General features: G+C 36.3%; 1 protein-coding gene across 2 annotated transcripts in view; it reads left to right on the top strand.

The window, feature by feature from the left end:
* The window catches only part of SmydA-1 (SET and MYND domain containing, arthropod-specific, member 1), a 91314-nt gene that overhangs the window by 30212 nt on the left and 41534 nt on the right, over nucleotides 1-19568 (top strand). The window contains exon 3 of one of the 2 annotated variants that reach the window (XM_067777754.1): nucleotides 5121-5311. The exons of the other annotated variant lie outside the window; for it this stretch is intronic. Coding sequence (XP_067633855.1) covers nucleotides 5121-5311 — 191 coding nt within the window. The remainder of the gene's footprint in view (nucleotides 1-5120; nucleotides 5312-19568) is intronic. 2 annotated transcript variants of the gene reach the window in all.

Raw genomic sequence — 19568 nt, 5'->3', positions numbered from 1 at the left:
GACCGGTTCCAACAAATGTCTAATCGGACACCCAAATACACCCGCTCACCAAATTTTATCAAGATATCTCAAAAATTGAGGGACTAGTTTGCATACAAACAGACAGACGGACAGACGGACATGGCTAAATCAACTCAGCTCTTCAACCTGATTATTTCTGTATACTTAATGTTGGGTCTATCTATTTTCCTTTAAGGACTTACAATTTTGGGTTTCGTGACGAAATTAATATACCATTTCATTTTTTGTTGTTATATCGGCCTACTGATTTTAAGATCGCGGGTTCGAATCGAGCTCAAGGCCTAACAATAATTTTTTATCATTATTATTGTTATGATACATTTTTTCTTAATTGAAAAAATTTTTAAATTAGAATAGAAGAAAGAAAAAATTTTAGACAACTGCCAAAGCTCGTTGTATAGATCCATTTCGGGAACTGCTAAATTCCTTCATCGGCAACGTTTAGGCGCCGCTGCTATAACCATTCAGCCATCACAGCGGTTTTTTGTTTGTCTTCATTAATCCTACTTCTATTCTGGTTCGTGCCAATTGATATTCACAACACTGCGACATCTGTTGCAGAATGGCTGTGAAAATTGGACTTGTTTGTTGGCAATGCTGCCATAGTGTCATATTTTATTGACACTTTCCCCGTGCTCTGGGATGTATTAACAATTTTTGTTGTTATATCGGCCTACTGATTTTAAGATCGCGGGTTCGAATCGAGCTCAAGGCCTAAAAATAATTTTTTATCATTATTATTGTTATGATACATTTTTTCTTAATTGAAAAAATTTTTAAATTAGAATAGAAGAAAGAAAAAATTTTAGACAACTGCCAAAGCTCGTTGTATAGATCCATTTCGGGAACTGCAAAACCGCTGTGATATAACATATATGCTATATGCGTAAGCATTTGGTGAAATTTGAAGCTTCTAGCTGTTAAAATGGGGCCGAAATCGCAAAAAAAAGTATATATATTATATATACCATCATATATATATTATATATATCACCGATCTCTATGATTTTTTGACACAACAATATATACTATATACGTAAGCAATCGGTGAAATTTGAAGCTTATAGCTGTTAAAATGGGGTAGAAATTGCGAAAAGTTGCTTATCTGAACAGTCGGTTGAATGAGATATATACAACCGATCTCTATGATTTTTTCAGACAACAATACATGCCATATGCGTAAGCATTCGGTGAAACTTGAAGCTTCTAGCTGTTGAAATGGAGCTAAAATTGCGAAAATATATATATATATATATATATATACTATATATACCACCATATATATACTATATATACCACTGATCTTTATGATTTTTTCAGACAACAATATATTCTATATACGTAAGCATTCGTTGAAATTTGAAGCCTCTAGCTCTTAAAATAGGGCAGTAATTACGAAAAGTTTATTATCTGAACAATCGGTTGTGGGGCATATATACTATATATACGACCGATCTCATCAATTTTTTCAGGCAACAATGTGTGCAATATATGAAATTATATGGTGAAGTTTGAAGCTTCAATATATTAAATTGAGTAAGATATGACAAAAATCCTCTTTTTCTGAAAAATCGGTTGTATGGAGGATATATGCTATAGTGGTCCGATCCGGCCGGTTCCGACAAATGTCTAATCGGACACCCAAATACACCCGCTCACCAAATTTTATCAAGATATCTCAAAAATTGAGGGACTAGTTTGCATATAAACAGACAGACGGAAAGACGGACATGGCTAAATCAACTCAGCTCTTCAACCTGATTATTTCGGTATACTTAATGTTGGGTATATCTATTTTCCTTTAAGGACTTACAATTTTGGGTTTCGTGACGAAATTAATATACCATTTCATTTTCATGAAAGGTATAAAAAATATAAAAAGTATTTAAAAACAGAATACATACATACTCTTACATTTTGGTATTATTAAGCGCTGTACGCAGATCAAAAGCAAACATTCAAGAAAAATTTTGCATTTTTCTTGAGCATGAAAATAGCAGTAGCCCAAAAATTTTGGCATGTCACGATGCATGGCAATTTATCACACCAAAGAAATTTAAATCGTTTTCTGGAATGGGAGTAGCCCACGTCCTCTGCTTTCATAGGCGGATTCAAATAAGAATGCTTTTTTAGCCGTAGCATCATCCTTCATTCGCATAGCATGACGTAGCCGCTGTATTGTAAATCGCTCGACTATGTTGGAGTCTGCATAATGCTCGTACAGTTCATCATTATATCTTCTTCGGTACTCGCGGTCGCCAAAGCGTAGAGGCCCTTAAATCTTTCGAAGAACTTTTCACTCAGAGCCTCTGCATCTGATGTTGCTTGATCCATGCTTTTACACCATATAGCAGAACGGGTACGATCAGTGGCTTGTAGAGCGTGCTTATCATTTGCCGGGCTTTACTATTCGATTTGCCTGCCTAGTCCAAAGTGGCATTTATTTGCAAGAGTAATTTTTCACTGGATACTGGATATCAAAGATGTGGTTTTTGTTTGCGTTAAGGCTGTTTCCCAACCAATCGAAGTATTTTACTATTTCGAAATTATGGCTGCCAACAGTGTCTTGGTTGCCAAGGCGCAACGGCGAAGACTCTGTGCTTGATGACAGCAGGTACTTCGATTTGTTCTCACTCACAATGTAGCCCATCTTTTGCGCTTTTTTTTCAGCTTGTTGTAAGCAGAAACTACGGCGCGGGTGATCAGGCGGACGATGTCAATATCGTCAGCATACGCAAGTAATTGCATGCTCTTATAGAATTTTGTTCGAGAGAGTTAAGTTTTGCAGCTAGTATAATCTTCTCCAGCATCAAATTAAAGAAATCGCACGATAGGGGGTCGCCTTGTCTGAAGTCTCGTTTTGTTTCGAACGGCTCGGAGAGGTTCTTACCAATTCTGACTTAGCTTATGATGTCGCTCAACGATATTTTGTAACAGCCGTATAAGTTTTGCTGGTTAGCCAAATTCACAAATTCATACATAGCGGAATATAGGCAGCTACTTTTCGTGCTGTCGAAGGCGGCTGTAAAATCGACGAAGAGGTGATGTATGTCAATTATTTTTCCATGTTTTTTTCACGATTTGGCTTCTCCCTTTGGTCGATAACATAACATTAAGCTGCTTATCTCAGCTTAAGCGGTCGAAGTGGAGGGGTTAAACTCGACTCAACTTTAACTAAAGTTTAAGCTCGCACTGAAAAACCGGAGCTTATTTGTTAGCTGAAAATTTTTTGGCTAATGGGAGCATACACTTGAGGTAGGAGTAGGGGAGCATCACCGCGAAATGAAGAGGACCAACACTTCCACGGGTATTAGACGACTGAAAACAGTTACAATTTTTATTATGTTAATTAGTTTTTCAGTAAGGAAACGAAAATTTTAAATATTTGCATTTTCTGAAAGCCATGTTACGAGAGGAAACTAAGGTATCGAGGGAATGCCAATTCCGAATCCCAGGCCTTTCGAGTCGTTTTTCCATCCCGAATTCCCATATAACATTTTTAAAAATCCCTGGATTTGAGGATTTCTTCAAAATCTCATATTGCAAATTTAAACATCGTTAATTGGTTTTTAAGCTTCAATCTGAAACCATCGGAGATCCTCTTTTCCTGGTAAACTTTAGCCTTATATAGATGTTTCAAATGTTCAAATGATTTTTGTTCAACTACTCGTACTTGTATACATTACATAATTCTTTTTGACAAATATTCTCCGAACAATCGCGAAAAATACCGTCATTTTCAAATCCCGAAATCCCGCGATTGCAAAATATCTTCGGGACTCGATGCCTTAGTGGAAACTCATGGGTTAACCCATTTACGCCCAAACAAAGACCGTTAGTATTTTTTTATATTTATTTGCAGTTTTGTCATCTTAAAAATCACATTAATTAAGTTTAGTATTACAAATTTACGAAAAAGTGATAAAAGTTGACTTTTGAGGGTGTACTTTATTTAGTACAGCGGGCACTTATGAGTGATATATTTTAAAACATTCTTTGTCAATGTATAACGTTTTTTGGCATCCTGTATATTGTCGTTTTATTCGCGTATGACACAAAACATATCGTAGCTGTTTGGGAAGCTTTCCAGGGTTATTTCCGTTGTTCCTGTTTGGACCTGCTACGGTACAGCCGGATGGATGAGCTTTGTTTACGTTACGGTTCTTAAGGTAGCTCCGAGCAATGTGCCTTCTGAAAGCCAATTGGTTGAACCTATTTTCGCTAGATAAAGTACGCCAAGTGTTAGATATGCTCATATCAAGTATGTATATGAAGATAACCCACCACCATTTTTACCACGAATACCAATGCGAATTTCACGCATTGTTCCAGTTGCTTTATATCCAGTTTCTTTCAAGTCTCGCAGTAAATCACAATTAGTAAAAAAATTGTCAAAATAAATTGTATGTTCCTCAGGTATCGAAGGCACTTTTAGTAACAACGATTTGACAACTCTATGACCTTTTGAGGTGACAGATGTTTTTCCGCAATATACATCAAAAACATAGGAGTAACCATCAGAACTGGCTGCTACCCAGTTTTTGTAACCGAATGTAATTGACTTACCTCGAATGAATTGCTTAGAGGGATGGTGGCCATAATGTTTTATCATTGATTCGTCGATCGAAATGTCCTCATGAAATATCCCGTTCTGACAAAACTTTTGAATCAATAGGTCACGCAGGGATCTAATTTTGAACACCTTATCATTGGAAGTAGATGCAAGGCTATTATCAACTAAATAAGATTAGCTTTGTCTTTTTACACTTTAAAATTATGAATATTTAAATGGTAATTCCAATATTTTAATGAAAAATCGCAAACTTTTCTTCTGACTAACTCCGATGTGAAAACTGCATGTGCAAATGTCAAAATCTGGAGTCATCGGTTATACCAATTTATCTGTAATCTTAGGCAAAACGAAGATAATATTACAAGGTGGCTTCACATCTAAATAGTTTTGTTATAAAAGTCGTAGCAAAGTTTTAGGCATGGCTTGTATTGGTGTCGTTTATATAGTACAGAGAGCGTAAATGGGTTAATCCTATCGACAGCACACTATAATAAAATACATTTATATTTTATTTGCAATTTTACAGGTTTCAATAAAAGAGTTTACCAGTCCTCATCCACTGTATCAATGCATGGGTACTGTACGTTGTCTACTTTTAAAAAAAAGTGATCCTGAAAAATGGAAACGTTTTTCGAATCTAGAATCTTTGGATAAAGTGCGCAGAGGCTCTATGCAGTGGAAGGCCGATTTAGAAAGTATAGGAAAATTTATACCAAGGTATGTTTACATTTATAAATAATAAAGCTCTCCTAGGGACCCGGTGAACAGTCTATTGATGCATATCGTTGAAGACATTTTATCGACAGAAAGAAAAAAACAAGTACCTACTTGTGAAGTACGATGTGTAAATATACAGACGTACGTATAGGAAAGTAATGTTTTTAAGTTAACTAAAGCTCGCCTAACAGAGGAAACTTTACCAAAAACATATACCTATTTTGGGCTTTTTGAGAAGAGCTTCGTCTGCTTCTTATCTAAAAAAACCGATATAATTACAGAAGTTATTGTTTTATTATCGACAACGAATTGTTATGGTCGAGCCACCGGCTTCGTAGAGTCAGATTAAGTTTTAACAGTATGTGTTTCATAACAAAGCGATAAGTGGTCGATAACAACTTGGTAAGTCCCCGATAGCAAAGTGGTAACACTCCGATAAAAAATTGTTAACTTTTGATATCAAACTGATAACTTTTAAAACCAATCGATAACAAATTTGTAACACTCCGACAACTTTTTGATCCAAAATCAATAGCCTTTTAATAACTTAGCAATAGCATTTCAATAAATAATTGATAACTTTTCGATATATAATCCATAAATGTCCAATAACATTTCCATAACTTTTTCATAAGAAACATTTTGGTAACAAATCGTTACCTTTTCAATGAATTATTGATAAATTTTGACAGTAAATCGATAACTTTTCGATAACAATCCATAAGCTCATCGATAAGAAATCAGTAGGGGGACTCATGAAAGCATATAAACTTATAAGGTGTAAAATTATATCCATTTACACACACTGTTATATGAACGCACCTAGTAATATTCTTCATAAACTTGATTATTTATCAGCTGTATTATTGCCAAACAAAATTTTTTTGATTGTTATACAAATTAAAAAATTCCAAGATTAAGTGAAAAATCAAAACTAAAACGTCTTTACTTGCTGATGTTGGAGATTTCTGATGAAAATGCCTGGTAATGTGTGCAAGGTTGCATTCCTTTGAGTTTATCGCGTTTACACAATGAAATGTGCGCGTAAATTTATACAAATTGTGTAAATGATTTTTCATACAAAATTTGACAGCTCGTTTACGCCCTAGATAAATGTATACGTTCACACACTTTATAAGGCATTTATAAGGTTACATGAGTCCACATAGTAACTCATTTATCACAAATCACGAAAGGAAACTTGGCAATGCGCATTTAATATTAGATCAGTTGTTTTTATGACGTATGAATTCCCTTTTCCTTTAGCTCTTTTCTTCATTCGCTCAAGGGTCAACTGTGACTAGTGATGGCCGATACAGCGATTATGAAGAATCAGTGAGAATAGTGATGGATATTTTTGAATCGCGGCTATTTTTTATATAAAAAATAGCTATAGTGATCGCTTCAATTTATTTTTAATAAGCGAATGCGCAATTTGTATACTCGGATATAAAAAAGGAATGGTTAATCTATTTAATAATTTGGGAAAAATTTAAACAACATGACATCAGGACGGACAAGGCGACAGCTGTTTCGATTATACCTTGTAAATCTCTTCAAAGCCTTTTCTCCCGGGAGTGGGAGTCGAACCCGCACTCCTACGATATTTGAAATGGTTACAAACGCATTCAGCTACGTCATGCCTTAGTTGTTGTAAAGTTTTTCCCAATTGCCTTCTTTTGCATATATTCTTCTACACATCACATACTTCGTATGTAAATTATGTGTTGAAGTTATGCATGTTTGTAAGGCGGTTTCAGAGAAACTTGGTATTGTTTCTATTTTTGTTCTATCTATAGAACTACAACGAATTAACCAAATGTTGTCTGTTCGTATGAGTTAATCGGGGATTGTCCGTATTGCTTTAAATGTATGGAAACATTTATTTCAAGCAATTTTTAATTTTATAATTTATTTAGTAATTTGGAAAAATTTTGGAATGGTTAAGTTTGTTTACCGGAGTAGATTGAATGTTATCCATTAATTTAGTTTAGTATAGAGAATATATGCACCAAAATTGGAATAAAAAGAAAAAATATATACCTTTTATTGTAAACTGGTGAAATGTGAAATTCTTATTTTCTGAGATATTATGATACAATATTATTAACTGGCTGACGACATTATGTTCAGTCTCGTATTACACTCAATGAGATGAAACTAGCGGAAATAGATGTCTATGCATCTTTGTTTTATAAATTATGCTAATTGAAAATGCTTTGATTTTTAAAAGTAAGATGAATCAATCCGAAATAAATCTGTATATGTTACACCATAAAAACATGATTTATTTACTATTATTTTCATACTACACCGATGTACTCAGAAATACTCCGTATGAATTTATTCTGAAAGTTGTATTTGGCTGCATAATGTTTTTATAGTAAAGTGAGTTAATTTTACATGAAAAAAATATAGAAAATTCTTGAAACTATTATAAAAATATTTTTTAACAGAAAATTAGCCTACCACTTCTGTGCCCTAGAAGTACTTACTTACTTACTTACTTAATTGGCGCTTAACCGTCTAAACGGTTATGGCCGTCCAACAAGGCGCGCCAGTCGCTCCTTCGCTCCGCGAACCGGCGCCAATTGGTCACACCAAGGGAGTTTAAATCGTTTTCCACCTGGTCCTTCCAACGGAGTGGGGGCCGCCCTCTACCTCTGCTTCCATAGGCGGGTTCCGATAGGAACACTTTCTTGGCCGGAGCATCATCTTTCATTCGCATAACATGGCCTAGCCAGCGCAGCCGCTGCGTTTTAATTCGCTGGACTATGTTGATGTCTGCGTATAGCTCGTACAGCTCATCATTAAATCTTCTTCGGTACTCGCCACCGCCAACGCGTAGAGGTCCATAAATCTTTCGAAGAACTTTTCTCTCGAACACTCCCAAAGCCGCTTCATCTGCTGTTGTCATGGTCCATGCTTCTGCCCCATGAAGTACATGAACACATAAATTTGATCATCATTCACACACATACATGGAAGGCGACGAGAAGTACATGCACACACATAACCAGCAGCTCGAAGTGAAGAGATATCTCACACAAACACACATGCAGTCATCTGCCGAAGTTCTTACTCACACATACACACGCATATAACTAAAATTACCAAGCATAAGATACAACGATTCTAGAAGGTGAAACGTCTAGACCTTTGGATGTAACAGGGAGTATAAAAGCAGTGCAAGCTGAGGAATGACTAATCAGTTTTGATTTAAACACGCTATTGGTTTTGAAGTATAATCGTGAAGTCCTACTCCCAAAGTAATCTAAATAAAGACCAGTTTGCAATACTGAATATTGGAGTGATTTATTCAAAAGTTTAGCGATTCGAACGTTAGCAGAAGGTTTCAAATAAGCGGAATTTCCCAAAATTCGTTACAGTATATTTCTCTGGCTCATTTAGAAGTTCTAGCCTCAAGGATGTAGGCTTTGGAGAAGAAACCTACCTCCTACCACCCCATACAGTTCACCCTGCATTGAAGTTTCCACATATTATAAGCAAATGTTTACCCTGTGCTTCAATGGTCATCCCAAGAATCATGTTCTCAAACTCGGTGCTAGTCATGCTCGAACTAAAAATGTACATTCTTTTCATTTTTATCCATGTGAATCCAGCCACTGTCGGTGCTATTTTTTCCTGCGGATGAAGTTTTCATGGTATCCAAATTGAGGATTTCCCAGCTTAGCCAGCCTTGCTCCTGGGTATTTCTGTAGTATAAGTGCACATATGTATGTATATACATATATTTATGTACATATACTTCATTGCTATTGTTTGTAGGCAAATATCGACAGCTGCACTTACATATATTTATATATGTACTAGCAGACCCGGCAGACATTGCTGTGCCCTAGCTTTGCAGTTTTTACCTCTTACTCTCCCATTCCCTCTCTCCTCCCTTTTCTTACCTTTTTATGCACTCTTCCCTCCGACTTTCTCCTTTTTGCGTCTCTTTCTCCCTCTACGTCTTTGCCTCACTTCTTTTACGCTACATCTATCCAATATCTCTCTATCTACGTCTAACTCTATCTCTGTTTCCTTTCCTCTTTTCTCCTTTCTCTAGTTCTTCTCCATCCCTTTTTCCCAGTCACAGTCTCAGTGCCACTCCCAGTCCCAGTCGAAGTCCCAGCCCCAGTCGGCCCTAGCTCCATTTCCCAAACAAATCTAGGCAAACGGCTACCTATATGGCCAATTTCAGGTAAATCAAACCAAGGACCGAATTTGTTCGAAAAGATCGGTCCCTGGTCCTCTTCCCGAAAAAAGTATCGTAAATACTAATCTAGGCAAAGGTCTACCTATAAACCAAATTTCATGAAAATCGAACCGTGAATAGAATTTGTTCGAATTGATCGGTCACTGGTCCTCTTTCCGCAACGAAACTTCACAGAGACGCTATCTTTTCTTTCAGGTTGGATCACACAGTGTGCAAATTTGATTTAAATCGGTTAGATAGCTTAGGAGTCCATCGCGGACAAACAACGTGACACGATATTTATATATATTAAGATTGCAACTGGGAAGCAATTATTTTGGTACTCTCAAAAGCGTACTTATTGGTCCGAGAAATGTTGCATATACGAAAGGGGTGTAACCGTCAGGTATAACAATAGCCAAAGCAGCAGGAATAATAACAGCCAAATTAATTCTATTATCTAAAATATTAGTAAATTGCGGATTTTCAAAATTTGTGTTTGCTATAAATTAACACTTTTTAACACAATTCCGATTGAATAAAGAAAAGAAAAAAAATTATTGAAATCGGTCAAAGCGTTTTTGAGCATTAGCTAAAATGTGTTTCAATTGAGGTTTTTAAAAAAAAAAATTTTCCGTAAATGTGACCTGAATCAGATCGAAAATAACAGAAACAAAAATATTAAAATCGGTATAGCCGGTTTTCAGCTTTCAACGTTCTAACGCACACAAATTCATTTTTAACTGTTTTTATTTAGCTTAACTCTGTGCAGCGGCCGGCCGGCCGTTGTTTACAAATTTTGTAATTAAAATTTAAGTAACTTCCCGATAAACTACTACCTTGAAACTTGGAATATAGTTCAGAACCCGATGGCAAAGCAGTAATAAGAAAAAAAACTCCGATAGGTGGCGTATGGATCGGAATCTTTCAAAAAATTGTATTTGTGGTCCGATTTGGCTCATATTTGGAACACATAATACATACAGTCCGGTAGAAGGCACATCAAAATATTTTGGAGTTCGAGGAGGGACAAGCATACGTGGCGCTGAGTCGAGTAAAGTCTTTGGAATTATTATGTATTGAGGACTTAGATTGTAACAAATTGTTAGGAAAGAGTCCTTGATATAATGAGTCACTAAATAAACTAAATAGAATGAGAAATAATAGGCAATTAAGTACAGACTAAAAACTTGAAAGTAAAACAATTTAAAGAAATTGTTTAAGTTAAACGGTTTCATCGAAAACAATACTTACATTAAGGTAATAATAATGCTAAAAGCTAGAAAATAATTAGGTAGGTCCTATGTACTAGTCATCACACTCCTCATCAATCTAGGGCGTTGATCAGACAATTAAATAAAAGCATTGGGCGCGTGAAATTTCTGAAAATGTGAGGCGTAGCATAACCTGATTAAGGTTCAGTTGGCCTTACTTATGACTATCAATAAAAATTTGACGCGTCCAACGCTTTTATATAATTATCTGATCAACGTCCTACATTGATGAGGAGTGTGATGACTAGTACGTAGAACCTACCTAATTATTTTCTAGCTTTTAGTATTATTATTACTTCATGTAAGTATTGTTTTCAATAAAACCGTTTAACTTTGTAAACAGTACAAGAAAAACTTTGTAATTTTCAGGATATCGTAAATCATTTTGTTTTTCTTTTATCAATTTTGAGGTGTGAAAAATTAATTAGAAAAATATATATTGTACATTGAAGTCGTTGGAATAATTGATTACAATAAAACTTTCAATACAACCAAAATAATAATTTTATAACATCAGGTGTGTAAGGAATCCAAGCTCGTCTCCAATGTCGTCTAGAAAAGAAATTTTGCGCAAATTTTGAGTGATGCACGCATTGAATTCCCGCCGACAGCCACGCTTTCGCAACTCAAGCGAATGGCAGCGGATATAATTGGTGCTACAGGTGAGCCAATATCAAAACATACCGATAAGGTTACCGTGCTTGAGAACGTTTTCGAAGATGTGTCTTGTGGTAATTATGATGGTTTATCTAGTATTGATGTCTCCTGTTGGTGTATCTTCCGATGGTACCTCTGCTGTTGGCACCACTGTCGTTGGCGTCTCTGCCGTTGGCTCTTCTGTCATTGGTGCCTCTGCTATTTATTCTGCTGCCGTTGGTGCCTCTGCCGTTGGTGATTTTACAATTGATGCTTCTACAGTTGGTGCATCTGCCGTTAATAATTTTGCAACCGATGTTTCTGCCATTGGGGTCTCTTTTCCTGACGCCTCTGTTTCTGTACCAAAGTTCAGTTCTTTACCTATAGCTGGTGGTAATTCAAGTTAAAATTTTACTGTAGCTGCCGACATGAACACGAAGGCATTTGGAGATTCCAATATTGCCCGTGATCGTGTGGTTGAAGAGTTAATTTATTAAAAAAAAAAAAAAATTGAAATACCGGCACTAAAAAACCGTTTATATGAAATGGGACAAAATGCAACAACGCCCATGGCATATGCTAGTTATAAAAACAAGTTTTGTGACATTGAACATGCATTGACAAAGTTTAGTGGTGAGGACATTGCATATTCCGTTAGATTTTTTCTGAAAGACTTCGAAGAAGTTATGAATACAATAAACGCAGATGACCGTTTCCGTTTTTTAAGTTTACGTCGTTCCCTTACTGGTACAGCAAGAGTATTTCTTGCTACAACACCCGCAATGACGTATGATCAGTTACGTAAGCAACTTCTTGAAGAATTCGATAAACCTATTAGTCGTCAAGATGTGTACAAGATGTTGCGTAAAAGGTGTTGGAAGAAGAAAGATGAATCTCTTCATTGCTATATTCTTAGTATGCAAGCGATTGCCAAGCGTTCTGATATTACTGAATCAGAAATCATCGAGTTTATAATAGATGGTTTGGGGAACAAGAATAATTTGAGTGCTAAGACAATTCATGAATTGAAAATACTGGTGACCAGATATGAAAGAAAGTACTTAATTCGTGAAAACGAAGTAATCACTAAGCTACCAATGAAAGATTCCACCAAAATCATAAATAAAGGGGAGACGAATATTTGTTTTAATTGTTCACAAACGGATCATATTAAGCCGAACTGTCTTTATCCACTTAGACCGAAAGGGTCATGTTTTCGATGCTGGCAAATGGGTCATGAACATCGCTCCTGTCCAAATCCTAAAAAAATTTTAAAGAAGTTGGAGAAACAAGCAGTAGCTGCAATTGAAGATGTCAACAAAGATGACTTCCTAGGTGCCTTTAACGAAGTGGGTATTTTATTTCAAAATAATAAAACACAAATTTTTTTAAAATATCTTTCCCTATTTGACACTGGTAGTCCGGTTAATTTATTACGTCAATCTGACGTTCCGATTGAGTTGACAAGAGCAGACATACGCCCAATACAATCCAAGTTTGTTTGAGTTGGAGGAAAATTAAAAATAAATTAAGTTTTTTTGTGAATTTTAGAAATGAAATAAAAATGATTACATTTTATGTACTATCTGATAAATGTTTGCTCATGCCAGTCATTTTAGGACGAGACTTTTGTCTAAGTTTAATATTTGTTTGAAAAAAGTAAAATTAAAGTATACAAAAGAAAACTTAATGCATCTTAGAGGGAAAAATATTGATAAAGCATACGGGGAAAAAATTACTTATAACTTCAGGAAACACGGATTTCTAAAATCAAATGATAGTCGGGAGCCTACTTTGAATCAGCCTATTGTGAATGAATGTCACATTGAAAATTTAGATGTTAGCAAAGCAAATGACTTATTTTGTATAGATGTTTTTCTGATCTACCTGAACCAGATATAAATCCTAAACTAGAAAAGAAAAAGTTATTAATGCTACAGGATATAATAAAACAATCGTATCTTGATCAAAAAGAAATGAAAGTTCAACCACTTGATTATGAAATGAAAATTCATTTGACGACTGAAACGCCATTTTATTGTACACCGCGGCGGTTGTCTTATGTAGAGAAAGCTGAAGTTCAAAAAACTATTGATGAGTTAATGAAAGAGGGAATCATTAGGCCTAGTAACTCGCCATATGCTTCTGCCATAGTTTTAGTGAAAAAGAAAGGAAAAATTCGATTGTACATAGACTATAGAGGTTTAAATAAAATAACGGTAAGGGATAATTATCTGTTACCATTAATAGACGATTGTATTGAGTATTTAGTAGGGAAAAAGATATTTACAGTACTATATTTGAAAAGTGGATTTCATCAAGTTAGCATGTCTCCTGAATCCATTCCATACACATCTTTTGTAACGCCAAATGGGCAGTATGAATATTTAAAAATGCCATTTGGATTGAAGAATGCACCAGCCGTATTTCAGAGATTTATAAATACTATTTTTAGAGATTTTATTGATTCAAAACAATTAATTATATATATGGATGACATAATAATAGTTTCGAAAAGAGATATTGGATTCAGTTTTGAAACGAGTTTCTCAGAAAGGACTCAAAGTAAATCTTACCAAATGTAGGTTTGGTTATAGTAAAATTGAATATTTAGGATATCTAGTTAGTTTTAAAGGTATCTCACTAAGTGATTCCCATTTAAAAGCAGTTACCCGATACCTAAAAATCAAAAGGAGTTAAATTCTTGTATTGGTCTTTTTTCTTTTTTTCGTAGTTTTGTGCCATCATTTTCTCGTATTGTAAGACCATTACATTGCATTAAAAAAATGCAAACTTTAACTTTGACGACCAGTGCATTAATGCATTTGAGGAGTTGAAAACTAAATTGACTGAAAGTCCTGTGCTCGCTATTTATAATCCTTTAAAAGGAACAGAATTACATTGTGACGCCAGTTCTCTGGGGTTTGGAGCAGTTCTACTACAACGTCAAGAAGATAGTAAATTCCATCCAGTGTCCTACTATTCAAAAACTGCTTCCAATGCTGAAAATCGATACCATAGTTTTGAGTTGGAAACGCTGTCCATAATTTATGCTTTAAGAAGATTTAGAGTATACCTTGAAGGTATTCCATTTAAAATTGTAACTGATTGTAATTCTTTAGCAATGACCTTAGGGAAAAAGCAAATAAACGCACGTATAGCAAGATGGGCATTGTAACTTGAAAACTTTAACTATACCATTCAACATAGGAAATGTGCATCCATGGGGCATGTTGATGCGTTATGTAGATGTCAAGTTGCTAGCGTATACATTAGTCAAGCCGAGTTTCAAATACAATTAGCCCAGGAGCGTGACGATTTAATAAAAGATTTAAAAGAACGTTTGGAAAAAAAGGAAATAACAGACTATAAATTATCAGATGGCTTGATTTATAAAGTTAAAGGGGATGGTAAAGCTACGCTGTATGTACCTCGGGGAATGGAAGATAATATAATAATTAATACATGAAAAAATTGGACATCAATCCGTAGAAAAATCCTTTACGAAGATATGTTTATATTATTGGTTTCAAAAAATGAAGCAAAAAGTTGAAAAATTTGTACGAAACTGTCTTAAATGTATTATGTATGCAGAGCCAGTACGAGTAAATGAACGAAATTTATATAACATAGCTAAAAGTCCTGTGCCATTTGATACAATTCATGTTGACCACTTTGGTCCTCTGCCTTCAATACAATCGAAACGGAAACATCTGTTAGTTGTGATTGACGCCTTCACAAAATTTGTTAAACTTTATCCGACTAATTCAACAAGTACTCGAGAAGTTAATGCAGCATTGGATAAATATTCCAGTTACTATAGTAGGCCGAGACGTTTAGTAAGCGATAGAGCATCATGTATTACATCATTGGAATTTGAAAATTATTTATTAAAAAGAAACATATTGCATATAAAAGTAGCAACAGCCTCTCCACTGGCGAATGGGCAGGTAGAACGTGTGAATAGAGTTTTGAAAACAATGCTGGGTAAACTCAGTGATCCTCTTAATCATGCAGATTGGACAAGCAAACTTCTTCAAGCGGAATATGCTATTAATAATTCAGTTCATTGCAGTACGGGAAACTCTCCCAGTAAAATTTTATTCGGCATTGAACAGAGAGGGAGATAGTTGGCGAGTTCACAGAATACTTTGATGATAAAATAAATGTAAATATACCGCGAAACCTTGAGCAGATTAGAGCGAGGCAATCAAGAAAAACACAAGACTATAATTTTAATTACTTCTATAAAAATTGTGTGAGGGCGAAAGAATACAAAGTTGGAGATTTTGTAGTTATAAGAAACGTAGATACGGTTGTGGGAACAAATAAAAAATTGTTACCAAGATTTAAAGGACCCTATATAGTATATAGGGTATTGGGAAATGATTGATATATAGTGTGTGATATAGAAAACTGCCAACAAATTCAATTACCTTATGATGGAGTTATTGAAGCTAACAAAATGAGGAAATGGCTTGCCAATGATTTTAGTGAGGCCGTTATTGCTGAAGACTTAAATGAGTAAAGGAAATATGCTGTTACATAATACCTTAGATTTAAAAAAAAACTTATTTTACATACATGTTAGAAAATAAAAAAATATTAAAAAATATAAAAACAAAAAAAAAAATATTAATTGTTTCAAAACTAGCTTTAAGTTATATGACCGAGGTCGGTCTTAATCAGGTTGGCCGAGTTGTAAACAGCATTATATACTTGCACAAGAAAAACTTTGTAATTTTCGGGATATCATACATCATTTTGTTTTTCTTTTATCAATTTCGAGGTGTGAAAAATTAATTAGAAAAATATATATTTTACACTGAAGTCGTTAGAATAATTGACTACAATAAAACTTTCAACACAACAAAAATAATAAACGATATCCTCTTATTGCAACCTTCTGCTAACGTTCGAATCACTAAACTGTTGAATAAATAACTCCACTATTCAATAATGCAAAATGGCCTTTATTAAAGTTCTTCACAATAACACTACTATTGCTCGCCAGATAGCGTCTTAAATCAAAACTGATTGTCGTGCCTCTACTGTTGCTGCCTTTTATACTCTGTGATTTCTCGTTCGCATACTTCTAGGCGCTTCCATTTCTAGAATTTACTAGTTGGTTATCAGTTATAAAATTACTACGTTTATAGCTTCTCATATGCACATGTATATGTGAGCACGATTATAATTGCGTATTTTTGGGAGCATCTCAGATAAAATATCTGCATGTGTTTGCGCGTCTCTTCTCCGCTGCTCGTATGGACATATGGGTAGACATAATGATTGATTTAATGGTGTGCATACAAGTCACTGCTTAGCTTCGGCTAAGTCTGGTCGTCCCGATCAGATAAATCTCTTGATCTAAATGCTGCCAGCCTTTCCAAATGAACCACTTTCATTCTAGTTCGTGGTTTGCCAATGGTTTGTATGCGGCACACTAAATCGTTGATCCATTTTACAACTTTGTATGGGCCTTCCAAATTACACTGCAATTTCGGGGGCAAACCTTTTTTTCGTTGTGGGTTGTATAACAGCACCAAATCTCCTTCCTGAAACCCTTCCGAATTAATTGCTTTATCGTATCTGGCTTTCATCTTGTCACTCATAATCTTTGCTCGTTGCTTTAGCAAATCGTGTATCTCTTTCTTCTCGTTGCAAGCAACCGGATATCAATTCTAAACTGTTCCACTGTGCCCAATATGACTTCGCAATGGGACTCTCTGCTGATATCTCTCCTCTGTTTGGCCTTTCATTTCGTTCGAGCCCTTGCATAACATGTGACAGATCTGTATCTTCTAGCTGACACTTTCTTAGTTGTTCCTTGTCCCATTCATCCGCACACGTTATAGTCATTAGCCGGACATCTATAATGTCTTCTTTAGACTCGGCGTTTGAACAGTGCTTGCATTCCAAACTACATGGTCTTCGTGACATTGCATCAGCATTTCCATGGGTACTACCTTTTCGATGCTCAATGGAAAAGTCATAGCTTTGTAGTCGCTCGATCCACCGTGCCAATTGTCCTTCCGGATTACGGAACTGCAGATGCCATTTCAACGCTGCGTGATCTGTCCTGACGCGGACGCGCTGGCCGTAGAGGTATTTGTGAAAATGTTTAATTCACTCTACCAATGCCAACAGCTCTCTCCGTGTAACGCAATAGTTCCTCTCTGGTTTTCCAATCGAACGAGTGTAATATGCAACTACCTTCTCCTGTCCATCGACCAGTTGTGATAAAACGCCTGCTATAGCATATCCACTCGCATCTGTATCTAGAATAAATGTAGCTCCTGGAATCGGATGTGCCAACATTGGCGCAGTGCACAAACGCTCCTTCAATATTTGGAAAGCCTCTTCTTGCTCCTTCTTCTATTCAAAAGCTTTATTTTTTCTTGTAAGCTCATGGAGGCTATGGGCTACGCTGGAAAAGTTTTGCACAAATCGGCGGTAATATGTGCACAGCCCAAGGAAGCTTCTCAATTCATGCAGGTTCAGTGGTCTTGGCCAATCCTTTACTGCCTCTATCTTTTCATTCGCAGTACAGATGCCTTCTGTCGTTACCTTGTGACTCAAATAATTTACTTCCTCTTTAAACAGCGAACACTTTTTGGGACTTAGTTTCAGACCAGCGCCAACTATTCTCTGGAAAACTTCCTCTAAGTTTTTAAGATGTTCATCAAAGTTCTTGCCCAATACGATGATGTCGTCCAGGTACACCAAGCATGTTTTCCAATGTAGTCCTTTCCATACCTGATCCATGAGTCTCTCGAAAGTAGCTGGTGCATTACATAGTCCAAAGGGCATTTCTGTAAATTGCCAAAGACCATCTCCGACGCTGAAGGCTATTTTCTCTTTGTCTTCCTCCTTCACCTCCACTTGCCAGTAGCCACTTTTCAAGTCCAGTGTAGAAAACCAAAGTACCACAGGTGAGCTCCGTGGACTAGCTGATGGTTCGATAACGCCGCTGTCGCTCATTTCTTGTACGATTGGACTCACAACTTCCCGTTTCGCCAGTGGAACACTACGAGGAGCTTGACGGATCGGCCTCGCGTCTCCAGTGTCAATTTGATGTTTCACAACATTGGTGCGGCCTGGTTTGGAACCATCCTGGTCAAATATGTTTGCGTACTTTAGGAGCAGTTGCTTTGCCTTACTCCGATAATCTTCCTCTAGCCGCTCCGTCCATGCCGTGATGTCATTTGAAAGATCAGTATTACTAGATGAAACGTGTTCCTGGAGCTGTTCACAGTTAATAACTACTTCAGCCTCTTGGCACCTTCCCAAAATAGCTCCTTTGGTCAGTTTGGGTGGTGACTTGAACTCATTGAATACTCTTGCCGGAATACGTCCATCTTGTTTTGTCATAGCCAGGGTTTTTCCTACAAGTATGTTCAGTGCTGATTTGTTTGCTGCTTCGACAAACAACAATTTTTTTGCCCCACAATCTCCATCAACCTTTGCCCAGATGACTGCTTCTGATTTTGGTAGTATTTGCTGACTCTCTTCCACGTGCACTCGTTTACTGCTGTATCCTCTCTCGTAGCCGAAATTAAGTGGTACATCCATGTTCTTACATCGCATCGTCTTGCCCTGGTCGATTAAGAAGTCCACTCCAATTATGATTTCATCAACAATCTCTGCCACTATAAAATTGTGTACTACCGTGACGTTCCCAATTGCGACTTCACATGCTACTTCTCCTAGAACCGTGCTGTCTTCTCCAGTGGCTGTACGAAATCTTGCTCCATGCAATGGTCTTATCTTCTTGTTGACTAAATCCACTCGAATGATGGAATGAAATGCACCCGTATCTACAGTCAGAAAACGTTCCTTTCCATCCACATGTCCTCCGACAGTAAGATTGTTTGACCTTCTTCCAATTTGTGAGATATAGATTATGTGGCATTCAATTGAGGGAGCCAGCTGTCGCCCCTTGCGGCTGACCCGCTTTAGTTTAACGATTGATTGGTCTTGCTCTGCGTTTACGACCACCCACATTGTTGGAACTGTTAGGGTTGGTGTTGCAATAACGCGCAATGTGCCCTGGCTTTCCACACTTAAAGCATTTGACTGTATCATTATTCTTTTGCTGCGTACCCTTTAGTGCTTCCAAAATTGTGTCTACCCAGTCTGGTCT

Source organism: Eurosta solidaginis, chromosome 3, assembly GCF_040869045.1.
Source record: "Eurosta solidaginis isolate ZX-2024a chromosome 3, ASM4086904v1, whole genome shotgun sequence".
Lineage (NCBI taxonomy): Eukaryota > Metazoa > Arthropoda > Insecta > Diptera > Tephritidae > Eurosta > Eurosta solidaginis.
The sequence above is the reverse complement of the archived record's forward strand: the minus strand, read 5'-3'. Positions and strand labels throughout refer to the sequence as shown.